The sequence below is a fragment of the Phaenicophaeus curvirostris genome, chromosome 6 (assembly GCF_032191515.1).
Source record: "Phaenicophaeus curvirostris isolate KB17595 chromosome 6, BPBGC_Pcur_1.0, whole genome shotgun sequence".
NCBI lineage: Eukaryota > Metazoa > Chordata > Aves > Cuculiformes > Cuculidae > Phaenicophaeus > Phaenicophaeus curvirostris.
Window position 1 is genome coordinate 39,257,796 of NC_091397.1, and position 22,379 is coordinate 39,280,174.

Below are 22,379 nucleotides of genomic sequence, written 5' to 3' on the forward strand. Positions count from 1 at the left end.
TAATTGTGTATGCTCTGCTAGAAAGACACCACTTTAGTCAGTATCAGTAATGCCATCATGATAACTTTATTCCCCTCAAATCAACCACATTCTCATCCTTAATGATGCACTATTGAGTTGTTTGCATTCAAATATGCATAAGCATCCAAAAGAGTTACCACAACAGTTTTTATTAAAAAACCCTAATGTACATGTTTTCCCGCAGTGCAGCTATATTTTTCTTAAAAAGTACTGTATGTATCAAACATTTAAGATTTATCCTATCACTGTCAATTGTCTTTGAAGAGCTGTCAAACATCTCCAGATTTAATGAACTTCAGTATAATCTCAAGAAAAAGCTTATAGTTTTCTAGATGTATGAGAAGAGGCTTAGTATCTTGTGGAATGAAGACAACATACCATTAACATGTAATCCTTGTGTTCACAGCATTCCTTCACGAACTCCAAATCCCAAGTGATAATTCATATCCAGCATAAAACTAACACAAGATACACTGAAATTATTCAAATGAATTGGTAGTGTTTGGAAACATTTATCGACATTCATATTTTTAACAGCTCTTTAAAGAGGTAATGGTGCAGATTAAGTACAAGCTTTTTGCCTCAGTATAATACACGTTTGAAATTGAAATAAAACATGGAAGACCAATATCTTTACATTTCATTCTTCAGAAAAAGAAGAATCTTAAAGAAAGCATTTAGTAGTCCACTTGTGCTTGAAATATTCAATGCATGAGAAAGCCAAAAGAAAAAATACACGTTTTTGTACACCATGAACAAAGAGAACATTATCAGTTTTCAGAAATTGCACTGTATTTAGAACACTCTAGAATCTGCTCCACTTCTACATATGGCTACTGAGGCTGCATGGCACAGTTCCTTTTCCACTTTAATTGCCAACCTGCGGAGGTCCTTCAGGGATGAGTGATGTGAAGAAGGTTGTAATAAAGGACCAAGCAGAAGCCATGAATCCAGGCTGTTGCTCTACATTAGCATCTTCACCTGCATCTTCTCCACTGTCTTCATCAATGCCATCATCCATAAGTCGTTCCTTTAAAAACAGAAATTGAAGCAATTCAACTGCTTCTTTTCAGGGCTTTGACAAAAGACAAGCACCAATACCTTCCTACATTAAGTTAACTTCTTTCAGAACAACCTCCTGAAGAATAACTAGAATGAAGCAAGCTTGTGTCTGAAGCAGAGACAATCAGTAATTGTCAGACTGGAAAAATGTAGAGCTTAAGCAGCAGGCACAACCGTGAGGACAATGCTGAAAGCTTTCTGGTTAAGCCAACTACATTTCATAGAGGTTGACCTTCTGTCAAGGCATTACAGCATTCTTTCCAATACAACACACAAATCTCAAGATATGTCTGCTCTTACCATTTCTTCAAGATCAGGATTATTTGCATGTTGCCCATCACGGTTCACTTCCACGTTATTGGCTGCCTGTTGCTGCCCCCCCTCTTGTCTAAAGGGGAACCATCCAGCTTGGTGTCTGTGTAAGGAAACAGAACAGATGAAAACCTCTCTTCTGAAAAGAACAAAGGTTTTTTTCCGCTACAGCTAGGTACTGTAGTACATTCAAGTACTTTCAAATGAAGCTGCATGTATTTTTCTTCAAGTCTTACTTCTAGATCGAATGGCTATTCTTTGATGTCTGGGTTATGATAAGCCTTGCTAAAAGCTGTTCTTTAAGTTTCAAGAGTGCTGTTCACAGCACTCTGTTCTAGAAGATAAGTAATTTATCATGATTAAGTGATTAAATATGTACAATACTTTTTTGAGGTCTCCTCTCCGTTTTTAGGTACTTAATTTATATTAATTTTCAAAGGCAGCCTTTATTTTCATAGTTTAAAGTTGATTTTCTGTGGAAAAAATAACTTACGCTTCAGCTAAGGCTTGAACCACATGACCACGGTAAACTAAATAAGCTTCTCCTACGTTTTCAAGTGTCTATATTCTGATTTTGACTATCATATCTGCATGAGAAACAACAGTCATTGCGAGGACTGAAACTACAATGTAAGAAAACTCTAAAAAATTAGATTAGCCCAAAAGTATTACTGCTGATTTCTGTTTATGCCACCAGGGTACTTTCATATATGAAGTGAAGGGATGACAACAGTACTGATATTTCTTAATAAAACAGAGAGCACGCTTAGGTCTTTATGCTGCATCATGAAAAAAAAAAAATACAAGTCCTTGCAATTTTACCAGGACCAGTATCCATGAACACAATAGCACTGCCTCAATTCTGCCTAACAATTTACTGCACAAATCCCATCCATTATTTTTGAAATACAAATTAATTTAGCTCTGCAACTTTCCTTTCATATCCAAATGTTTTAAGTTTACGCAAGCATACACTTGACCTATACGATCTTCCCTCCTCTCCCCACTCCCTCTATTTCTATCCCAAAATTCTACACTTCAACAGTACTGATCTGCTAATATCATCATCATTTAAAAGTCTCAGGTAAAAGCAGCATCCAACTTACTGTAAAAATATTTTGAGAATTATTTCTTTTTCCATGTCAGCTTCTCGGCTTTTTTTTTTTTTTATTACTTACAAACCCATCCACCTCAGACTGTAAAGAGGCAGTGCCCCAAACTTTTGTGTTTGGATAATTTTTCAGTTTAAACAGATAATACACTAGTACCATACTCCACATATCACATCTGCATCTGTACCCAACTGTTGTACTCACAAATAAACCAGCAGCATGGCTCCCATTACCATGACAAATCGACTGAAGGAAGAATAGAAGTATACAATGCTCAGCAGAATTGCAGCTCTAGAGAATGTGTACATCCAGTCCAGCCAGTCCCGGTTGAATTCCTCCTCATTCACCACTGCACCACCCTGTGCATTCATCTGAACATTCGCATTTATAGGCCTGTTCTCCTGGACGGCTACATTTGGTGCTGCTGCAGGCTCATTTGCGGGAGCACGTTCTGAATTTACAGCCTGGGCAACCACAGATCTCACTGGCACAGTGCTGGGGGTAGCTTGGGCTGAAACAGCAGCTTGGCTAAAAATATAAAGATAAAGCTGGTTTGTAGTAAACATGCATCAACATTTCTAAGCTCACTCTTGTCTTCTTTGCTACACTAATAAAAAGAAAGTTTCAGATGCAATACATCTTCAAGAAACTGAATTTTCTCTTAAATATTTATGTATTAATACATCAACTTAATTCCAATCCAAAACTGGATTTCTTGATTTGCAGGACAAAAGTTAGAGTAAAATAGCACAGTCAGACAAAATAAATATAGACATTTTGATCCTACAAACAACATTGAAGTTTTTAATATCTTTCTTCCATTACTGCAACTCAGTACTGCCTACGATAACGCAGACTTACTATTGCATGTAGTACTGACGTGCATACATTTGTTGCCACCAGATCATCTGTAATGGACTGAATGCAGGATACACAGAAAAGCCAGCAGGAACAACCTGGCCTGGAAACTGGTTGCCTAAATTGCTAGAAAAGGATTTAAAGAAAAAGAATAGTTCTAAATCAACACATTCATAACATGCAAACACTTTCCCTCTCATTTGGCCCCCTACAATAACACACTGAAACAACACTGAAACTGCATGCAATGAGATCCAATCCATTCCAAAAAAGCATCATATTTTCATTCAAGAATTTAATAAACAACATTATTTCTACAGAAAAACGATTTATGTGTTTGTGCTTAGTAATCTAGCTGCATCTCTGGGACAAAAACATGTTGAAAATACTTCAAAATTTTGTGTAACTGCAGAAATTCTTCCATACAATTCCTTTTAAGTTCAGAGGTCACCCTTAAAGGTGCTGTAGGAGCTGTAAAGGGAAAACATACTATCTTCTATGGTTTTCTTTTAGAAGCAATACCTGAAATAACACTGTAATCAAAGACACAAGGAAATGAACACGAGCAAAGGCCACAAACTAATCTTTCAGATACAGTTTCCGAAGACTGCAACTAAGAACACTGTGATTTACTTTCCCGCCCTTCAATATTTTGAGCAGAAGCGATTCTCCTCCATATGGGCTTTTAACTCTGGTTCACATGCAAGAGACATAAAGCTCCTATACATAAGTTTCAGGTTTGGTTTTGTCTGCTTTTAGACTTCTTAGCCTCTCTTACCTCCTAGAGTACATAGCATGTTTTGGCAAGATTTCCAACTCTTTCCCCAAAGATTTTGATGTAGTGAACTGTAGTAAACCAGGACATCTTTCAGGACAGCATGAGAGTACAAAGCATGAAGAAAACTTTATTCAGACTGCAGGTAGCAAAAGCTGAGACTGCTGTAATTGTACTGCAGACTACACCTGTTCCCTAAGTAAGGCACTCCCTGCAAAGATATCACCAAGAGATTTCATTAGTCTACCAGGCATTCAGATATACAAGACATGCCCAGAAAGAAAGATGGGAGGAAGACATTAAAATCTTTTTCATGTTACACATGAGTAAGTATTTCAATGTAATTCTGGACAAGAGCCTGCCATGCAACTCCATTACTTCTGCTAGAACTGTTACGCTTGTGTTTAGCCATGACCTGTTTTGACAATAGCCTGCGGGGAGGCAGGGGGGAGAAAACAAACTACTTTCCCAATACCAACATATAAACCAAGATAATCACAGGGAATACTCCAGATTTCTTTCAAAATCTGCAAGGGTGTAGCAGCTGCCCTGCTGATACTACTTAATTTTGCATAATTAACATGTTGGAACAGCAAAACTGTCAAGCCGCTATTGAAAAACATCAGTCATGCTTTTATCTTTATGGCTGCAAGCTATAAGAATGTGTTTTTCTGTCCCTGAACTGGCAAACACTGAGAACTAAGCCTCCTCCAAAATTCATAAGACACTGACCCTCCTACAACATGTGACCCTTAAAATGTAAATATGATACAAATATTCTACATAGGTGATGTTAAGTACTACATGGTGAGAAATCACTAGGTAAGGTCTCAATTTCAACCAGGTAGAATATCATACAGGGATGCAAACAGGCAAGACCACTCACTGTTCAACCACGCCTGTTTCTCCAGTTCAGTCACTAATAACCAGTGCTACCCAACTTGCTTGAGTGAGTTCTGCAGGAATTAACCAATCCTTTGTCTCATCAGTTACAGATTTCACGGTTCTTCTTTAGAACTGTTAAGTTGAGCTCAACAGATGTTGAGAGGCCTTAGGCTAACAGCTCTCCCTCACAGATAAGTCTTTTAGATATATTATAGGATATGAGCCTCTACTTTGTTCCAAACGCTTTCATAATTTGTTTTCTTGACGTCTTAAAGATTAATACTAGATTAAAAAAATATGAACCAAGACAAACCACAAGATACTTGAGTTATGTTCTTTCCTTTCCTATTCGAATATTTTGGTAATCTTTCTTTTTTTCCAATGACTTTTCTAGAAGATGTGACTTTTTGAGAAGCAAGACTGAACTTTTCAGGATCTGACACTATTAATGAGAAAATGTAGACATCAATATTCAAGAACTGGCTTCTGGCTTAGAATGCCAACTAGCACAGCCATATTTTGTTTGCTCATCAAAAATCTGAACAACTCTAAACTACGTAATGTATTTCAGTGAGAACAACCTCTTCAAAGGAAGAAACTCTTCACAGCAAAGCAAACTGGCTTGCTGCTAGAATTAAGAAACAAAGTAGCACATGCTTTCTCCTGATCTTTTTCCAAAAGGAGGAGAAAGATAGAAAGCAGAGTACTCCAAAAGAATGGCAGCAACAGCAAAAAAGCGGAGAAGCAAATTGTATAGGCACAGGCATTCCAAGATTGGAAAACAAAGCAGAGCAGACAGGAGAACAGTCAGGCAATTCAAAAAACAGTTTTAAGGTTCAAGCAATAGAGTTAGCTTCAGAATATTTTGAAAAAGAAAGATACATGCTACTCCTTAATTGTCTAGAAAGCTCAGAATTACTTCTTTCAGTCAATGGAAGACACTTAAAATGAGCTAACTGGCATTCAATTTTAGGATAAGGTCAGACTAGTTACCTAGAGGCATCATGAACATACTGCTCACTGTTAGTGGAAAAACAGAGATTTTGTTATTCAGAACTAAAAGCTCGATCTCTGTTATATGCATCAATGACAATAACTGCATTTGTTTAATGACCCTGACCCACAAAGACATCTCATTTAGTGTACATCACATGTCTGAGCTATTAACTTCAAGTGATGTTTCAATATTCTCCACTATGTTATTTGCTACTTTAAAAAATAGTGAGCAAAGGCTACTGATGAAGCACAGTATTTATGTGCTATAACATACTGCATGCTGTCAGTACGTCATTTTGCTCTTCACTTCCAACCATTACTGTGTACACAATTCATAAACATTTCACTAGATGAGATGCCCACACTTGACAAGTAATTTCACTGCCTTGATGTTTCTTGTCTGTTTACTGCTTCCAAATACTCTCTAATCTGAAATGCAAGCCAGTTCAGGACTGAGCCCATCTGTTCTGTTTACATCCATGTAGTAGCACAGCAACGCCTTGATCCACAATGAAGTCTATGGGAGCAGATGATGCTGTGCTTGCTCTCCCACAGCAGAAGATCAGTTTGGTACATAAACTACTTGCCCCACTCCCACCTCAAGTTTAGGCTTTTTAAAAACAGCATTTATTATATGAAAGCTCAATATCAACAGAAAGTTTTAAACTGTTTTCTCTGTAATATTTTAACGATCTGAATTAGCCATTTTCTCAAAGGACATTCTACTCACACACTGAAACTTTGTGCCAGGATCTGATAAACCATCAAAACCATCATTTGACCACCCAATTTTCTTGTTATTTTTCTGAACAAATTATTAACGTGCATGTTGCAAAACACTCAAGAAAACAGACCCTCACATACATTTTCAAACATCCACAGACACCCTTCCCTAACAGTAGAGGCTATAGCTCATCATGCAGCTAGAATCATAGAACCACCAGGTTGGAAAAGACCCACCGGATCATCGAGTCCAACCACTCCTATCAAACACTAAACCATGCCCCTCAGTGCCTCGTCCACCCATCCCTTAAACACCTCCAGGGAAGGTGACTCAGAAGTGCCTGGTCAGGAAACTGTACGAAAAGTCCACAAGGCTACAAAAATTCACTGTTCCCAGCAAGTCTCAACCCATGTATAAATCACATTGAAATTAGACTTCATCACCCCAATGATGTTTAAGAGACCAGCTAAAAATTTCTTATTGCTCAAATACAAGCAGCAGTGTCCTGAAGCAAAAACAGGTGAATCTCAGAAGATTACTGAAAGCATTAAAAAGGCTCTTTCAAGGAGATAACAGACTATAACACGTACTGGCACAGACTATTTGGAATTGAGCAGAGCCAGTGCCCAGCAGTCTGCAAAGATCTACTTTAAGTTTTGATAACCTTCCATTAAATTACTTCTACAAAAAAAAAGACTGAATATTATTCAGGATTCATTTATTTTGGCACTTCTGTTTAGATCAGGAACACACTTCTGAAGCACGTCTCCCGTCACTTCCTCTTACTACAGATCTGTTTGCTCCACAGAAATCTCTTGGATCATCATCTAGACTGTTTTTGGATCACACTAAACTGAAAGATGCGATCTAGGTGCACTGCTAACACACTGTAGCCACAAACAGGCGCCTATTCCAGGTGACCAAACTACAGATAAGACAGAAAACGCTGAAATGCATGCAGCATTGGTGTCAAGTTCTCAGCAACTTCATCTACAGATCCACTCTTCTCAATCCATATTACTTGCATATTACATACACAGACTTAGCATTTTTATTTAAGTTGCACATGGTCAGAATAATGTTTAGTGCTCTACCCACTGCAAAGGCAATTCCTTCTCAAAGAGTACATTTCAGATTAAAACCAAAAAGGATGTGAAAGAATTCAGGATGAAAACCAGTAAGATTAGTAAAGTCTACGTTAATTTTAAGAAAACAACAATTAAATTGAACTGAAACTAAACAAGTTTTTGACAGATCTTGACACCCGTTTTCTTTCAAGTGACAGAAACAACTGTTACTGTTACCAAGTTCATAAGTTTTTTTTTTTCATTTTAACAATCTCCAAAGAAAATCTCCAGAATCTATGCAGTACTGGGAGAATGCCTTATCTGAAAGAAATCTTGAAAGTGTTCCCTGAGGAAACAACGGCTATTGTTCTCAGAATATACTACCCTCCCGTTTTCCCTTTGGAATGAAAAAATAAAAAAATGTTTAAGAAACTGCAAAGGTTGCGTAGGTTAAAAATTCCTAAAACTGCTTTTCAAGCACAAAAAAACCCTTACCTTATAATGGATCTGATCTAGAAACTTACAATTTACATTTCATTGGTACATATGAAAATACCTAAAAATTCTGTTATAGATACACAAGCACTTACACACACTCGAAACACCTACATCTCATTTCTACAGTTGAATCCAATATAAAGTGAAGAGTCGTTGTGTCAAAAAGTAAGAACCATCACGTTCTTATAAGAATTTAGTGTTGATGATTACAATAAAGGACTAGAAAAAGCAACGAGAAGCACTAATTTTATCAATTACTAACTACACTCACTAGATAAATATTACAGCTGCATTTAACTGAAAGCTGAGAGCAGAAAGCATGAAGAAAAAATAAAAAACATCCTGAAGAGAAACAGCAAGAACACTTAGTCTTCATTTGACTCCTGGCTAAAAACGCTAATGTTCGTATTAAAAATGTTTCTAAATGTAACTTATGCTTCAAGATGAACTAGACAAATCATTTTGCAGGCTGTGAAAGAAACACAATCATAGCTGAACATTTAACACACTTTAAGGAGTATCAAAAAACTGATGATTGCTTCAATTTCACTTACCCTTGCATTAAATAAGGGAACTGGTGGCTTAGTATGGGATTGCTTTGTGCCTGTGGAAGGTTACGATGCCTCACTCCATCTGCACTAGTGTTCAAAGACGTAGGTGAAGCTTCTTGGTTTGTGGGTGAGGCAGCAGTTGATGCAGAACGTTCCAAATTCTTAAAAATAAGTAAAATTGAGGTTGGAGATCTCTTTGCCAGTTACAAGATTTACTACTGTGTCTTAAAAAACAAACAAACAAAAAATATTTGCTTTAATGTTTCGTCACAAATCTAAGAATATAAGCACCAGGCAAGCCTTCTGTGCTGTTATTGGTTCTGGCAAGCCTTTAGTGAAAATAAATTCAAAATTGCACTCAGGTGCACATATAAAAAAAGTGAAATTTTCAGAAAGACTTGACAATTGATAGGTCCCAGAGAAAACCACAAGTCACTGGGAATCAAAGTTTCAAAAAGCTGAATCAAACTAAAGCTTAATCCAAAGAATATTCATCAGCAACTAAAGTTCTAGTGGCTACCACTAACAAAAGTAACTACAGCCTCAAGATACAACATCATAATCAGAGACAACTGTGCCTGCAGTGCCTTAAAACACCATTCCTCCACTCTCATCCTCAGTTTCCCCTTCTGCTCTTTTATACACTATCCTCTCCAATGTGCCATCTGCCCAATTGAAATTGCTGTGCTCACTGCTGGGAGAGGGCAACAGGTGGTAATAGGGAACTAGCAAGGAACTACTCAGGCTTCCAGAAACACACTTAAAACCAGCATGGCAGATCTTCAGTGCTTTCCAAAAAAATCAATACTTAACCCTGGAAGGAAGACAACAGCTGACTCTCCTACTTTATTTGTCACCAAAACAAGACTTCTATTTGGCCACTGAGATGCATTATTTTAGTTTTAATAAACCCCCATATCCTATTGCTAAGCATTACTGTAATGTTTACTCAGTAGAAAATCCTCTTCAACTTTAACAACTCAGGAAGTGAGGAGCTGCAATTACTTAAGACATCCGTATCACATTTGCCCTACAAAGGAAAACAAGCGAAATTTAACACTAGACAGTGGGGGAAAAATAAAAACAAAAAACAAATGGAAGAACAAAGGCCATTCAAGTTTTGGGTTTAGGTTGTTTCCTTCAAAGTATTATGAACCTAACACTGTGCATGACTGTCTTTGAACACAGCCTTTGAAAAGATGATGTAACCACTGTCTACTCTGCACTGTTGCTTAACTGCTCCTGTTTCTGTCAGGCAACAGTCAGAAACAGTATCCTGTCTCCAGAGGAATGAAAACAGGCAGCTTATAACTGGAAGGGTATACACTGATCAACACACCACAGACAAAAAGTACCTACAACAGTACTGTATACATTCCTTTCTAACCCTCAGGGGTCACTTAGTGATACTGCCAGCTCCGGAAAAAGCCAAGAGAATTACAGTGATGATGACCAAGTCATCAACAGACACATTAACTACCCTTCTGTTAAAACAGAGTGGAACCAAATAACAACCATTTTTGCACAGGGTGTGAAGAGGGGCAGACTCAAAACACCCTAAGCAAGCGTACTGTGAACAGGTTAACTAATAAAACATTAAGCACACTCTACTTCTCAATATCTTACAGACACTATTACTTCCTTGAAGCTACTCCTTAAGTACCAGCCAATTCCTGTCAAGCAGAACGAATGCTGTCCAAGCTCCACCTATCTTCCCACAGCAAGGACGCTAATTTGACTGGACTCTCTTCAGTGGTACAAATTTTCACAAAACAAATCAGAACTTGGGTTTTTTAAAAAGAAGAACTTGTCTACACTGCTCAGTTTTTGTCAAAGATACGGAGACACAGAGAGAAAGGAATGTATTTTTTGATAAAGAAAGTGTAGTGCTTTATCATCTAGCAAACATAACTGTGTTACAATTTGAAAAAAGGTCACCTTTAAATAAAATGACACCTTTAAATAATTAAGTCAAACTGTACAAATTCATACGGCATGCTCTACTTTTATTACATTATTTTACAATCAATTTTTTAAAATTAAGATAAGTTCTTAGAAAGCTTCTTCAGTGTAGAAGAAATTCATGTCCTGTACATGAAAAAAACTCACTGAACTACCGCTGGAGGTTGAAGCTCCGTGACCTTCTCTACTGGTGCTGGGTTTTGGAGAACTTGGGGGTGTCCGGGAAGTACATACCAGATGAACCATATGATATTCATCTTGCTAAAAATTAAAGAAATTGGAGAGCTAAAGCAACAGTATTTGAGAAATTTACAGGCAAAATGTGTCTTTATAAAGTCACTTGCAAAGTTGTATTTGCAATTAGTACAGAAACATTATACAAAACAGGGAGATCATGAAGCAAAACGTGTGCCTAGCATAAGAGAAATCTACTGTTTCACAACTAACGTTTTCTTAGCAACTGTCTACAATAATACACTGAACATTCACTTAACACAGTTTACCTAAAATTGCAGTACAGCAGAACCAATGAAAGATCACACAGAGAAACATGAGGAAGTATATCATAAGCTTTACCTTTTATTTTGGAAAAAACTCAAACCCTTTGCAAGGCTCAGTTTCCCTACAGTTAAGAATGCTAACACCTGCACTGAATTCTAACGAAGAGTGTTATACAATAAAGACATCAAGCTAAACAAAAAATCTAGGCACTGGAATTCCACAGGCAGACCAAGATACGAAAAACGTCCCAGCCATTAACTCCACCTCACTGCAGTCTAAGCTCGACCCAAGCCTAACCTGCAGACACCCAACCGAAGAGCCCCTGCAGATATTCCACACCCAGGGAATGCTATTTGAAGCACTAGATGGATTTTGAGTATTCCTAAGGACCTGAAAGTGAGGAAGCACCACTTGAAGCCACATCAGTATATGGCAAGTCATCAACCCGAAATTCTTCATGAATATGCCCCCCACCAACATGGATGCCTTCACAACCTCAACCTGAAGCTATTTCACCATATCAAAGGAAAACACCTCATTATACAGCCATAGTAACAAGAACAGCTATGACTATTTAATTCACATACTACAGCTACCTCAGTAATCAAATCTTAAGCAAGAAAATTAAAAAAAAAAATCTGTCCTCTTCCTAAATCCACGTGGTAAAACCAAGCTGCAGCTTTTAACGAGATGACATTCAGAACTAAACAGGCTTGGAAGTTTTTTTCTTAACTATTAAAAAATGTTAAAACATACACTTATTCATTTCTAAGTTTTAATCTTTAGAAATAAAGAGAACTGCATAACTGTCTGCATACACAATTTTGCACTACTCCTAGCATAGGCTATCCACATCTGCATTCATTTAAACTCCTTTGCATCTATCGGTTTCTAGCCCCAAGCACAGCCTCCATTATTAGATTTAAGTGTAGTTTTGCACTGGTCAGTGATAGTAAGAAATCGATCAGACAGCACTGAACACAGGTGATCACCATTCAGACCACATTAAAAGCCTTTAACCTAACTAGTTACACTCTTTCTAGATAGAGCTTATGCCACTTAGAGAGGCAAAAGAAGCTAGATATTATTACTTGTAAGCTTACAAGTACAGCTTTATTCAAAGTTTAGTAATCACGCTGTGTTCATTGTAACATATTTCTACTCATACATGAACTGTTAAACATCACTATGCTTGAAAAGTGTCAAAAGTTACGGCCTCAAGGTATTTTACATCAGTGAAATTACACTGTGCAGTACCAAAAAGCAAGTATAACAAAGCTAATTTGAGAGATCTGGTAAATCCTCAGATAACATCTGGAATTTGTAGCTTACCAAGCAGGAAAAACATGGCAGAGAATGAGACTGAACTTAAGAATTAATCATACCTTTTTTCCAAAAGCTCTGAAAAGCTTAAGCATAGAAAACTCTTCAGCAAACACAATTTTTAACTTTGTGCTTAAAACTGATGAGAATAATTCTAAATTCGCTACATTTCTTTAATGAAACCCAAGGCAAATAGTTACTAAAATGCCTTTAAAGTCAATTACAGCCCCTGTATTGTAAAGGAAGACAATATTAGAGCAAAATTTCTCCTCTAGTACTTAAGCAAAGTTTGAAATTGCATTTCCTAGAACAGAGGGGCAGAATCACCTCCCTCAACCTGCTGGCCACGCATCTTTTGATGCAGCCCAGGATACGATTGGCCTTATGGGCTGTGAGCACATGCTGATGGCTCATGTCGAGCTTCTTATCGATCAGCACTCCCAAATCCTTCTCTGCAGGGCAGCTCCCAATCATGTCATCCCCCATCTTGTACTGAAATTGGGGATTGCCCCAACCCAGGTGTAGGACTTTGCACTTGGCCTTGTTGAACCTCATGAGGTTCCCACAGGCCCACTCCTCCAGCCTATTCAGGTCCCTCTGGATGACATCCTGTCCTTCCAGTGTGGCAACTACACCACTCAGCTTGGTGTCATCTGCAAACTTGCTGAGGGTGCACTCAATCTCGCTGTCAATATCATCAATGAAGACATTAAAAAGCACTGGTCCCAGTACAAACCCCTGAGGGACACCACTTGTCACGGATCTCCCTCTGGACTTTCAGTCATTGACCACTACTCTGAATAAGACCACCCAAACAGTTTCTTATCCATCATACTGTCCACCCACTAAATCCATCTCTCTCCAATTTAGAGAGGAGGATGTTTTAAAGTAAGTTCTTGGATTTAAGCACACAAAACAAATGAAATGATGCCCCAAACCAACAGAAATCTGTTAAATGACTCTGTTTAAGTTGTAGTGGGAACTGTCCAAAGAAGTCACTCCATGCTACATATTGCTTGTTTGGGACTTATATAGCCTACTCACTCTCCCACCAAGCAGAAACTTGCCTCAATTCCCAAGTACCAAAATCCCACACACAAAGGATACTTGAAAATACATTCTCTTGAACATAGCAACATTATATGGCTATATCTCTCAATACAACAATGAAAACTTAAAGCTGCATAAAACAAATCTAAGTTTCTATTTCCCGAAAGAGGGGTTTTCATTAAATATCATCCGGTGTCGATATAAAGCTTACTTTTCTGAGAACTTCTTTCAGCTGCAGATGATCAGGAAGCAGTCTGCCAGAATACACCAGTCTCTGATCCTTTGTAGACTAGGACACGGGACAAAGAAAGTAATTTAGCTTTTTCCTGCTGTACAGATAATACAGGTGGAGATAACATTTGCAGATGAGAAAACCCCTTGAAACTCCAACCATCAAGAAATAGCCTCAAAAACACTGCAAAGGCTTCACAAATCCAACTTGCAAATTAATTCTGAAAAGAATTCAGCTATTACACACTCAAGAGGGCCATAGCAATTAACAACAACTTAACTGGCAAATGCTGCTCAAGATAACTATCAAGTATATTCAAAAATTCCTTTCTTTTAAAGAAGGTTTGCTCTTTACCCTGCTCCCCTTCCCAGGCACTTACTGAAAAATTAGATGGAAAAACAGGGGGGGCAAAGAGAAAAAAAAAAATAGTAGAATGATTGAATGATAATCAAAACGTGCAGAAGGCAGACACAAATTTCAGTCTTTTTTGACATAAAATTTCTGTTACTAGTCCCTGGCCCCCACCCCACCACCAAAAAAACCAAACCCATAACACAAGAGGAAGCAAGGAGGAAAGCACTAAAAAGCGGCAAAAGGGGTTTTGAATGTTTTTAAGGTAGCCTTCAAACCTGGGGAAGTGTTATACCTGTTCTTAGATTTCCATAGTTTAAAATATCTTAGCAATGCAAAGAAAGATTTAAAAAAAACCAAACACATGATACCAATTCATAAGGTAAAAGCTTTTAACTGTTCTACACAGAAGAGATAATAATTAAATTGTTTTTAAAAGAAAACCATTTGGGGTGCCTATGTACAGTAAGACATTGAATACACTAAAACAATTCATATCTTATTTGGCTAAAAAAAAAAAAACCAAACAACACCTCAACCCGATTTAATTTAGTTTGTGCTGTCAGAGAGTTTTAAATAGACCTAATACTAGCAGGTCACTAGCACACTAACTGTGAATAGCCTGAGTTGTTGTTTTGGTTTGATTGTTGGTCTTTTTTTCAAAAAAGCTCCCAAATATTCTTTCATTGAAAGAGAGCACTAACATAAGCAAATGCTAAATGGAATCTAACAACAGTGGAACAGACATGCATTTTCAGCGTGAATTATTCAAAGGATTTCCCCACAGTGCAAATAGCTAGTCTTAAAATATCCCTCCTCTTTCTCATACAGCCTTCTGTTGCCCACTGTGCAATCTTATTCATGCTAAGACACAGATACCTGAGATGCAGATCCCTGTGATTAGAAAAAGCTTTCACAGAAGTTTCAAGATTATTTTGTCTTGCAATAGCCTTTCACAGATTCCAAATAACTTAGCAGAACATAAAAAAGTCCAGAATTTCTTTTCCCTGAAAAAAAACTAGTCGTATCACCAGAAAAAAAACCAGTCTACGCAAATAACTAGAAAAAAGTACACATTAAATCCAAGAAGCTTTTCCTTTGACTTTTTCTCCCTAATTCACACTAGCTATTCATGATTAAATAAGTCTTTTAAGAAATGAGTACACAACCAGCTACATATAGTACAGAGTTGTTTGTTGCTTCTATTGAAGAATAATTTTCTATATTTTTCTGTATTTTTAATCACATCATGGGGAACTAGTTATTTGCACCTCCAATGGATAAAATACTGCAATGAATTTAATATCAATTCTTTCCCATTTCTATTCATGCTTAAAACAACAAGGAAAAATGCCTGTATCTCTCATGCATCTCTCATTCTTATGAGCTATACCATTCTGGTCGCTCCTTTCAAGAAGGAACAGACTGCTAATGGAACACAAGCTTATTTGCATTTTGTATTTGGGAAAGGCCTTCTTAGAAATACTACAGTTTGCAGCACACATCAAGATTACAGATAACTTCTATTTCCTGTAAACTAGAAGCTTATTTCTTTAAAATGACCAAGGGAGCCACAACTGGAGTCTCAGAAACCTCATTTCTGGGTCCTGAGATAGATTATCTTGAGATTAATTAGAACAGACAAGTAGTTAAAGCAAAACAAGCTAAACAACAACAGCCACTCTGCAAACTCCAAATCTTTGTACCATCATCCAACATGGCAATGGAGTGCTGTTTTGCCTGTCCCACTCAAAACTTCCAAAGCAGTCAAATTCAGATTCTTCTCTTGAGTACCTTATATATGAAAGCCCTCCCAACCCAATCTGATTAGGTACTTTATCAAACACAATAGAAATAGTACAGATTATTTTTTTAATATGAATACTTCACAGAGAAAAAACTGCAGATTAAAATGACCCCTCAAAGCTGACTACCACACGGCCTTCAGCAATGTGTTTCAGGTCTCTACAAAACCACAAAAGAAAAGGTCACACACACATTGAGTGCTGTTAATCACATTAAGCTAGAGACATCAATGGGGGAAGACGTGGTCTTAAACTCCATACTCTTCCCTACGTAATTTAAACATCTAACTGTGCACTACAGGACTATCATTTGCAATTCTCAGAGTGAAAGCCATTTTAGAATTCCAGATTGTGGGATTTCTTCAAATGCAGATGGACAAAGAGGTGATAAATGTGAAAACATGGTAATTCACATACATGCCAAAGAAAATGGAAAAAGCCTTCAACTTATCCTCTGCCAGAGGAGGTTCAATACAATACCTCCTACTTAAAGGAAGAGCATGCTCATTGCTTGCCCAAACCCTGAACTGAGACAGAAAAAGACTTAAGAAAACATATTATTAGTGTGGACCCATTTTCAGAAGCAGCCACATAGCATCAAATCAAGTTATTCTAGAACCTAAAGCTTAGAGTGAGATGGAAGACAGTTTTCAAATCATAATGCAAAAGGTATGCATTTAAAAATAAGAATTCATCAGCTAGTGCATTTTTTCCCTTCTATTTTTCAAGCAAGACTCCATATGCAATGCTTACTCGAAGTTAACTGCACCCAGCACACTGCCAAAACCACCAAATCTAAGCTAATGCAGCCACTTCCTTTAGAAATGTTAAGACAATCTCAGAGTTATCCTGTTTCAATTACAAGACATATCCATCATCTTGGTCACCCAGCCTCTCTCTCGTTCCTCCACAGGAAATAAAAATCAAAAACCCACATCTGGTTAGAACTGTGGGCTAAGCACATGCTAAATGAAAGGCACTACAGGAAAGGAGAAACACCAGTTCTAAATTAATGTTTATGCGTGTAATTGATGCAACAGTTGATACATCTAATGTAAGTTCTGCCAGACTGAGACATACACATTGATTTTCCAAGTTTTCTTTTCCTAAATCAACATTTAATTTATGTACACTAGGACTGCAGTACTCTAGCTATGAAAAATTGGTCCAAAAATACTGACAAATACAAACCTTAGTATAGACCCAAAAACTAACTTAACACTGTTTTAAACCCACTTAATCTTACTAAGTGACTTCCTTTAGTAAGGGTACCAACTTCAATAACAACTAAACTAATTTAAATCTGCCTGTACATGGAATCTGTACATATTTATCTAAGATGTTTAGACAAATTTATCTGTGAAAATCACAAACAACCTTGAGGCCTAATTTCTCATTTGTCTATTCTAACCATTAAGAGTACATCTTCAGGAAACAGGTTGTAAATTTAATGACATTTACAGTTACCATCAGTTCACTGACTAATTTACAGATGCATATGGGAGAATGAGGTACAAGTCACCTGTGAAAACTTGAAAGACTGGGTATAGCAGTGATAGCGATAGATTTCTACGTTACACCACTGAGTTCAAGATCACAGCAATACCCGTATAGGGCATCCATATTCTGATGTATTCTCGCACTCTCAGAACAGCACTATAGTAGAAGCTATTTCCAGGACCTATCAAATTCAGGGAACGTAGAAATTCAATTGACAAGCTTTTGACACTGATCTGATTGAAAAAGGAAGGAAAAAGGGGGAGGGAAGGATGCTCCTAAAGGCATAAAGATTTAAAGAAATTTGAAAAAGCAGTGATGCTCAATGTCAAAAACATATCAAGCCAAAAATACATTTTTCAATTTTACTATACATAGGAGACATCCTATTAAACATCACTCACCTCCCATGTTATTACTTTAACTTGAAAAGCTCTAAGAAATAAAAATATTGTGTTCAGTTACTAATTTGACTGCAAGTACAGTAAATATGAACTATATTTGAATTCCTGAAAATAATTGTTGCTAAAGAAACTCAACATTCCGTAACCCAGAACAATTCTGGGGATTCAGAACTAGTCACTTAATAGTGAGAGGCACGTTGAGAAATTAAATTTTCAACAAAAGAAAGACGTTCCAGGAAACTGAAATTTAATATTATACTGTTGACTAAAACCTACAGTGCTAGATCAAATCTTCATGTTCATTAACGATTCTTCCTAGAAGCCAAATTTAGCAAGACCACAAGATGAGTCAGAAAACTAGTATTTAAACACCAATACATCACAGGAGGAGACTCCACCAAGGAAGAAGCAGCAGCAGTTAGCTCAAGTCATATATTTGTTTCTTTCACAGCCGATAAGGTCCCTCAGCAGAGAATTAGTCACAGCAATAACTAAATCCACAAACTCTCAAATACTGCTTAACTGATCTCAACGTACCAGTGACACAACCTATGCCGTTGACTGTTTTTCTTCTCTAAAAGGCAGAAACCCTCTTTGAGGCACAAAGCTAGTTTTACCTTCCCCTCCTCAAAAAGGAGAGACCAACACTGCTAATAACTCTTCTCTTGAACTAAGTGAGTACTAATAATTTACAATATAAATGCAACCTTTGTCTAGTGTTTTCTACAGCAAAGTTTAGGCCCCACATGCTGCTGGAGTGGTGAGGCAAAGTCACTCCTTTTATTAAAATTTGTTCCAGAAAGCTGCATAAGACTGCCATTCTATACAGGTACTGTATTATCTTTCTATTATTATCCATGTAGTTTTTCATATCCTCTTTTTAACTGCCAAATTTAGAACTTAAAAGAATTTACAAATAAACCACATTTTCCTCAGGGAACAAAAAAGCTACAGGACATTCAAGTTTCAGAATACATTCAAAACTGTCATACAAGTTTGAAGGACATCTGAGAACAGTTTTCAGCACACCCTCGAAAAAATCAGCTTCTCAAGCGGCAAACAAAAAAAGGAACTCATTCTTGAGGTTGCTCAATAGCATGTTTCAAATAAAATTACAAATAAACATCTACCTGTTTCACACCTCAGTGAACTCCTTCAATGGTGCTAACTTTTAACTGTATCACTTACACTGTAATTACTTTTGACAGAACCCTAACTTTCACAGAAATTTGTCTTAAATTCAGTTAACTGAAACAACTAAATTCCAGTTACTAAAAAAGTTAAACACAGCATTTAAGTGTCTTTAGCGATATAACCTTCCAGGAGCCTGTTCTGTGATCTTCTTAAACCACAAAAAAGATATGCTATTTTTATTGCCAACTTCCCTAAAAGCAGGGCACCATCCATTCCCTTTGCACAGACAACTCTCTGGCAGCAGGGCTCTTCCTTATTTATTTTGCAGAGTACCTAAGGAAAGTCGTAACCAAAAGTCCAGAAGTTACTGCAATGTCAGTCTTACCGACAAGATGAAAGAAAAGGGTTGCCCAACAACTCACCGGCTTACTGGGGTAGACTTTAGAGAGATGAGATTTTAGCTTGCCCACAGTCCAGTCCATAAAGCAGTTAATGGTCTGGTCGGTGTATTTCTGGTTAGGAGCTTTAATGATGAGGGTCACGGGGTGACCCACGACGCTTTGGTCCATGCTGCTCAGAGCGGGGCGTGTCGGGGGAGGGGTTAGCACTGCCCCTCTCTTCTTCCCAGGGAGATGGAAGCTGCTTGAACCTCCAGGGGCTCCAGGGAGGTGGGTCTTCAGCGCCCGGGGGCAAATTCCCTGGGGAAACTCGGGGAGCCCATCTTGGTCCTGGTGCTCACACCGTGGGCAGGATGGCAGCCGGGGTCTGCCTGCCAGGCGCAGGGGAAACAAGCGGAGTGAGAGACAGCACATCACACACAGGTACAAACACCCCCTCCAGGAACCACAGCCACCCCCCCACCTCCAGTAACCACTAGCGTACACACACACAGACACACCCTCCTTCCCCAGACACTCACAGAGACACACACTCACAGAGACACACACTCACAGACACCCCTTCCCCACACACACGCTCTCACAGACACACACCCCTTCTCTACTCAGACACACGCAATCACACACAGACACATACAATCACACACACCCCATCCCCACACACAGACACACACAAGCACACACACCCCTTCCCCACAGACATACACACACAATCACAGACAGACACACACAATCACAGACACCCCTCCCCCACACACACCCCTTCCCCCCCACACACACACCCTTCCCCCCGCCCCTTCCCCACACACACAAAGACAAATAGACACCCTTCCCCCCCACAACCCCCCTCTCCTTACCCCCCTTTCCCCCCACACAGAGACGGACACCCCTTCCCCCAGACACACCCCTAGCCCGCCCCCCTTTACTCCCGCACCCACCGACACCCTCTCCCCCGGTACCCGCCCCGCCGCGCGCGGACAGCGGGGAGCCGCAAAGCGGTCGGTACCGCGATGGCGCCCGCCCGGGCTGGGCCTCTCCGCGGCGCCGCCCCGACCTCCGTCCGGCTCCGGCGGCGGCGTAAAATGGAGACCGGAAGCGCGGGCGCCGCCGTCCTCCTCCTCCTCCGCCCTTCGCGCGCCTCCCCGCGAGCGCCGCTGGGGGGCGCCAGCGGGGCGCGCGCCACGCTCGGCTCCGGGGTACGCGTGACGCAATGACGCAGCGACGTGGTGGCGCGATGACGTCAGGCGCCGTGGCGCGATGGTGGAGGGGGTTGTCGGCGTGTCCCACCCGCGGGACCGCACCGAGCTCCGGCCGCGTTTGGCTGGGGCGTGGTTAAAGAAAAGGACGGGGAAAAAGCTGCGTTGGAGGGGCGGGTTTGAGGGGAAGCGCGGCCCCGGGGCGCTACGTGGGGAAACAGGAGGGAGGGGGGCGTGAAGGGGCCTGCAGGAGAGGTGAGGAGTGGCTCTCTATCAGAGAGGGCAGGGGTAGGACGACGGGGAACGGTTTTAAGCTGAAAGTGGGGAGATTTAGAATCACAGAATCATAGAATAGTTAAGATTGGAAGGGACCTAAAAGATTGTGTAGTTCCACCCTCCTGCCATAGGCAGTCGGAATCTGCCCTTCTCCAGTTTGTACCGAGGATCTCGACATGAGCCGGCAGTGTGCGCTCGCAGCCCGTAAGGCCAACCATATCCTGGGCTGCATAAAAAGAAGCATGGCCAGCAGGTCAAGGAAGATGATTCTGCCCCTCTGTTACTCTCTTGTGAGACCTTATCTGGAGTACTGTGTCCAGTTCTGGAATCCTCAACGTAAGAAGGTTATGGAGTTGTTGGAACAGGTCCAGAGGAGGGCTACAAAGATGATCCGAGGGCTGGGGAACCTTCCCTATGAGGATGGGCTGAGAGTTGGGGTTGTTCAGCCTGAAGAAGAGAAGGCTTAGAGGAGATCCTATAGTGACCTTCCAGTGCCTGAAAGGCACCTACAAGAAAGCTGGAGAGGGACTGTTCATAAAAGCTTATGGTGAAAGGACAAGGGGGAAGGTGTGTAAACTGGAGAGAGGTAGATTTAGATTAGACGTTAAGAAGAATTTCTTCACCATCAGAGTGGTGAGACACTGGAACAGTTACTAAGGGAGGTTGTGGATGACCCATCCCTGAAAGTTCTTACAGGCCAGGTTGAATGGGGCCTTGGGTAACCTCATCTAGTGGGATGTCCCTGCCTATGGCAGGAGGGATGGAACTAGGTGATATTTCAGGTCCCTTCCAACCCTAATTCTATGATTTAGATTAGATATTTGGAAAAATTAGGTCCCTTAATGGGACCAGTGCTGTTTAAAGGCTCCATGGAGACCTTAGAGCAACCTTCCAGTGCCTGAAGGGGGCTACAAGAAAGCTGGGGAGAGACTTTTGATAAAGGCATGTAGTGATAGGACTAAGAGGAATGACTATAAATTAAAGAGAGGTGGATTTAGGCTAGATATAACAAGGAAATTCTTCATCATAAGGGTGGTAAAGCACTGGCATAGATTGTCCAGGGAAGTTGTGGATGCCTCATCCCTGGAAGCGTTCAAGGCCATGTTGGATGAGGCCTTGGGCAGCCTGATCTAGTGGAATGTCCCTGCCCATGGCAGGGGGCTTGGAATTAGATGATCTTTAAGGTCTCTTCCAACCCAAACCTGTCTATGATGAAATTTCTTACTGTGAGGGTGGTCAGGCCCTGGAACAGGTTGCCCAGGGAGGTCGTGGATGCCCTGTCTCTGGATATGTTCAAGAGGCGGTTGGATGAGGCTTTGAGCAACTTGGTCTAGTGGAAGCTATCCCTGCCTGTAATGGGGAGTTCAAACTGCAAGATTTTTAAGGTCC

The 22,379-nt window shown here is 39.7% G+C and overlaps 2 protein-coding genes across 3 annotated transcripts in view; one reads left to right on the forward strand and one right to left on the reverse strand.

Annotated features, from left to right (window-relative positions):
• Positions 1-22,379, forward strand: part of SEPTIN7 (septin 7) — a 293,329-nt gene that overhangs the window by 151,305 nt on the left and 119,645 nt on the right. The window lies entirely within an intron of this gene.
• On the reverse strand, positions 44-20,588 carry HERPUD2 (HERPUD family member 2). Of its 2 annotated transcripts, XM_069859846.1 has the most exons (10): positions 20,525-20,588; positions 19,543-19,889; positions 13,909-13,986; positions 10,971-11,084; positions 8,865-9,022; positions 4,144-4,230; positions 3,369-3,491; positions 2,712-3,035; positions 1,384-1,498; positions 44-1,051 (listed from the first exon to the last, which is right to left on the reverse strand). In XM_069859846.1, exons 2-10 carry the CDS (start codon positions 19,687-19,689, stop codon positions 890-892), a joined length of 1,308 nt encoding a protein of 435 aa, XP_069715947.1. In that variant the 5' UTR covers positions 19,690-19,889; positions 20,525-20,588; the 3' UTR covers positions 44-889. The 2 variants fall into 2 exon arrangements, with proteins under 2 accessions (XP_069715947.1, XP_069715948.1); XM_069859847.1 differs by lacking the exons at positions 4,144-4,230; positions 20,525-20,588.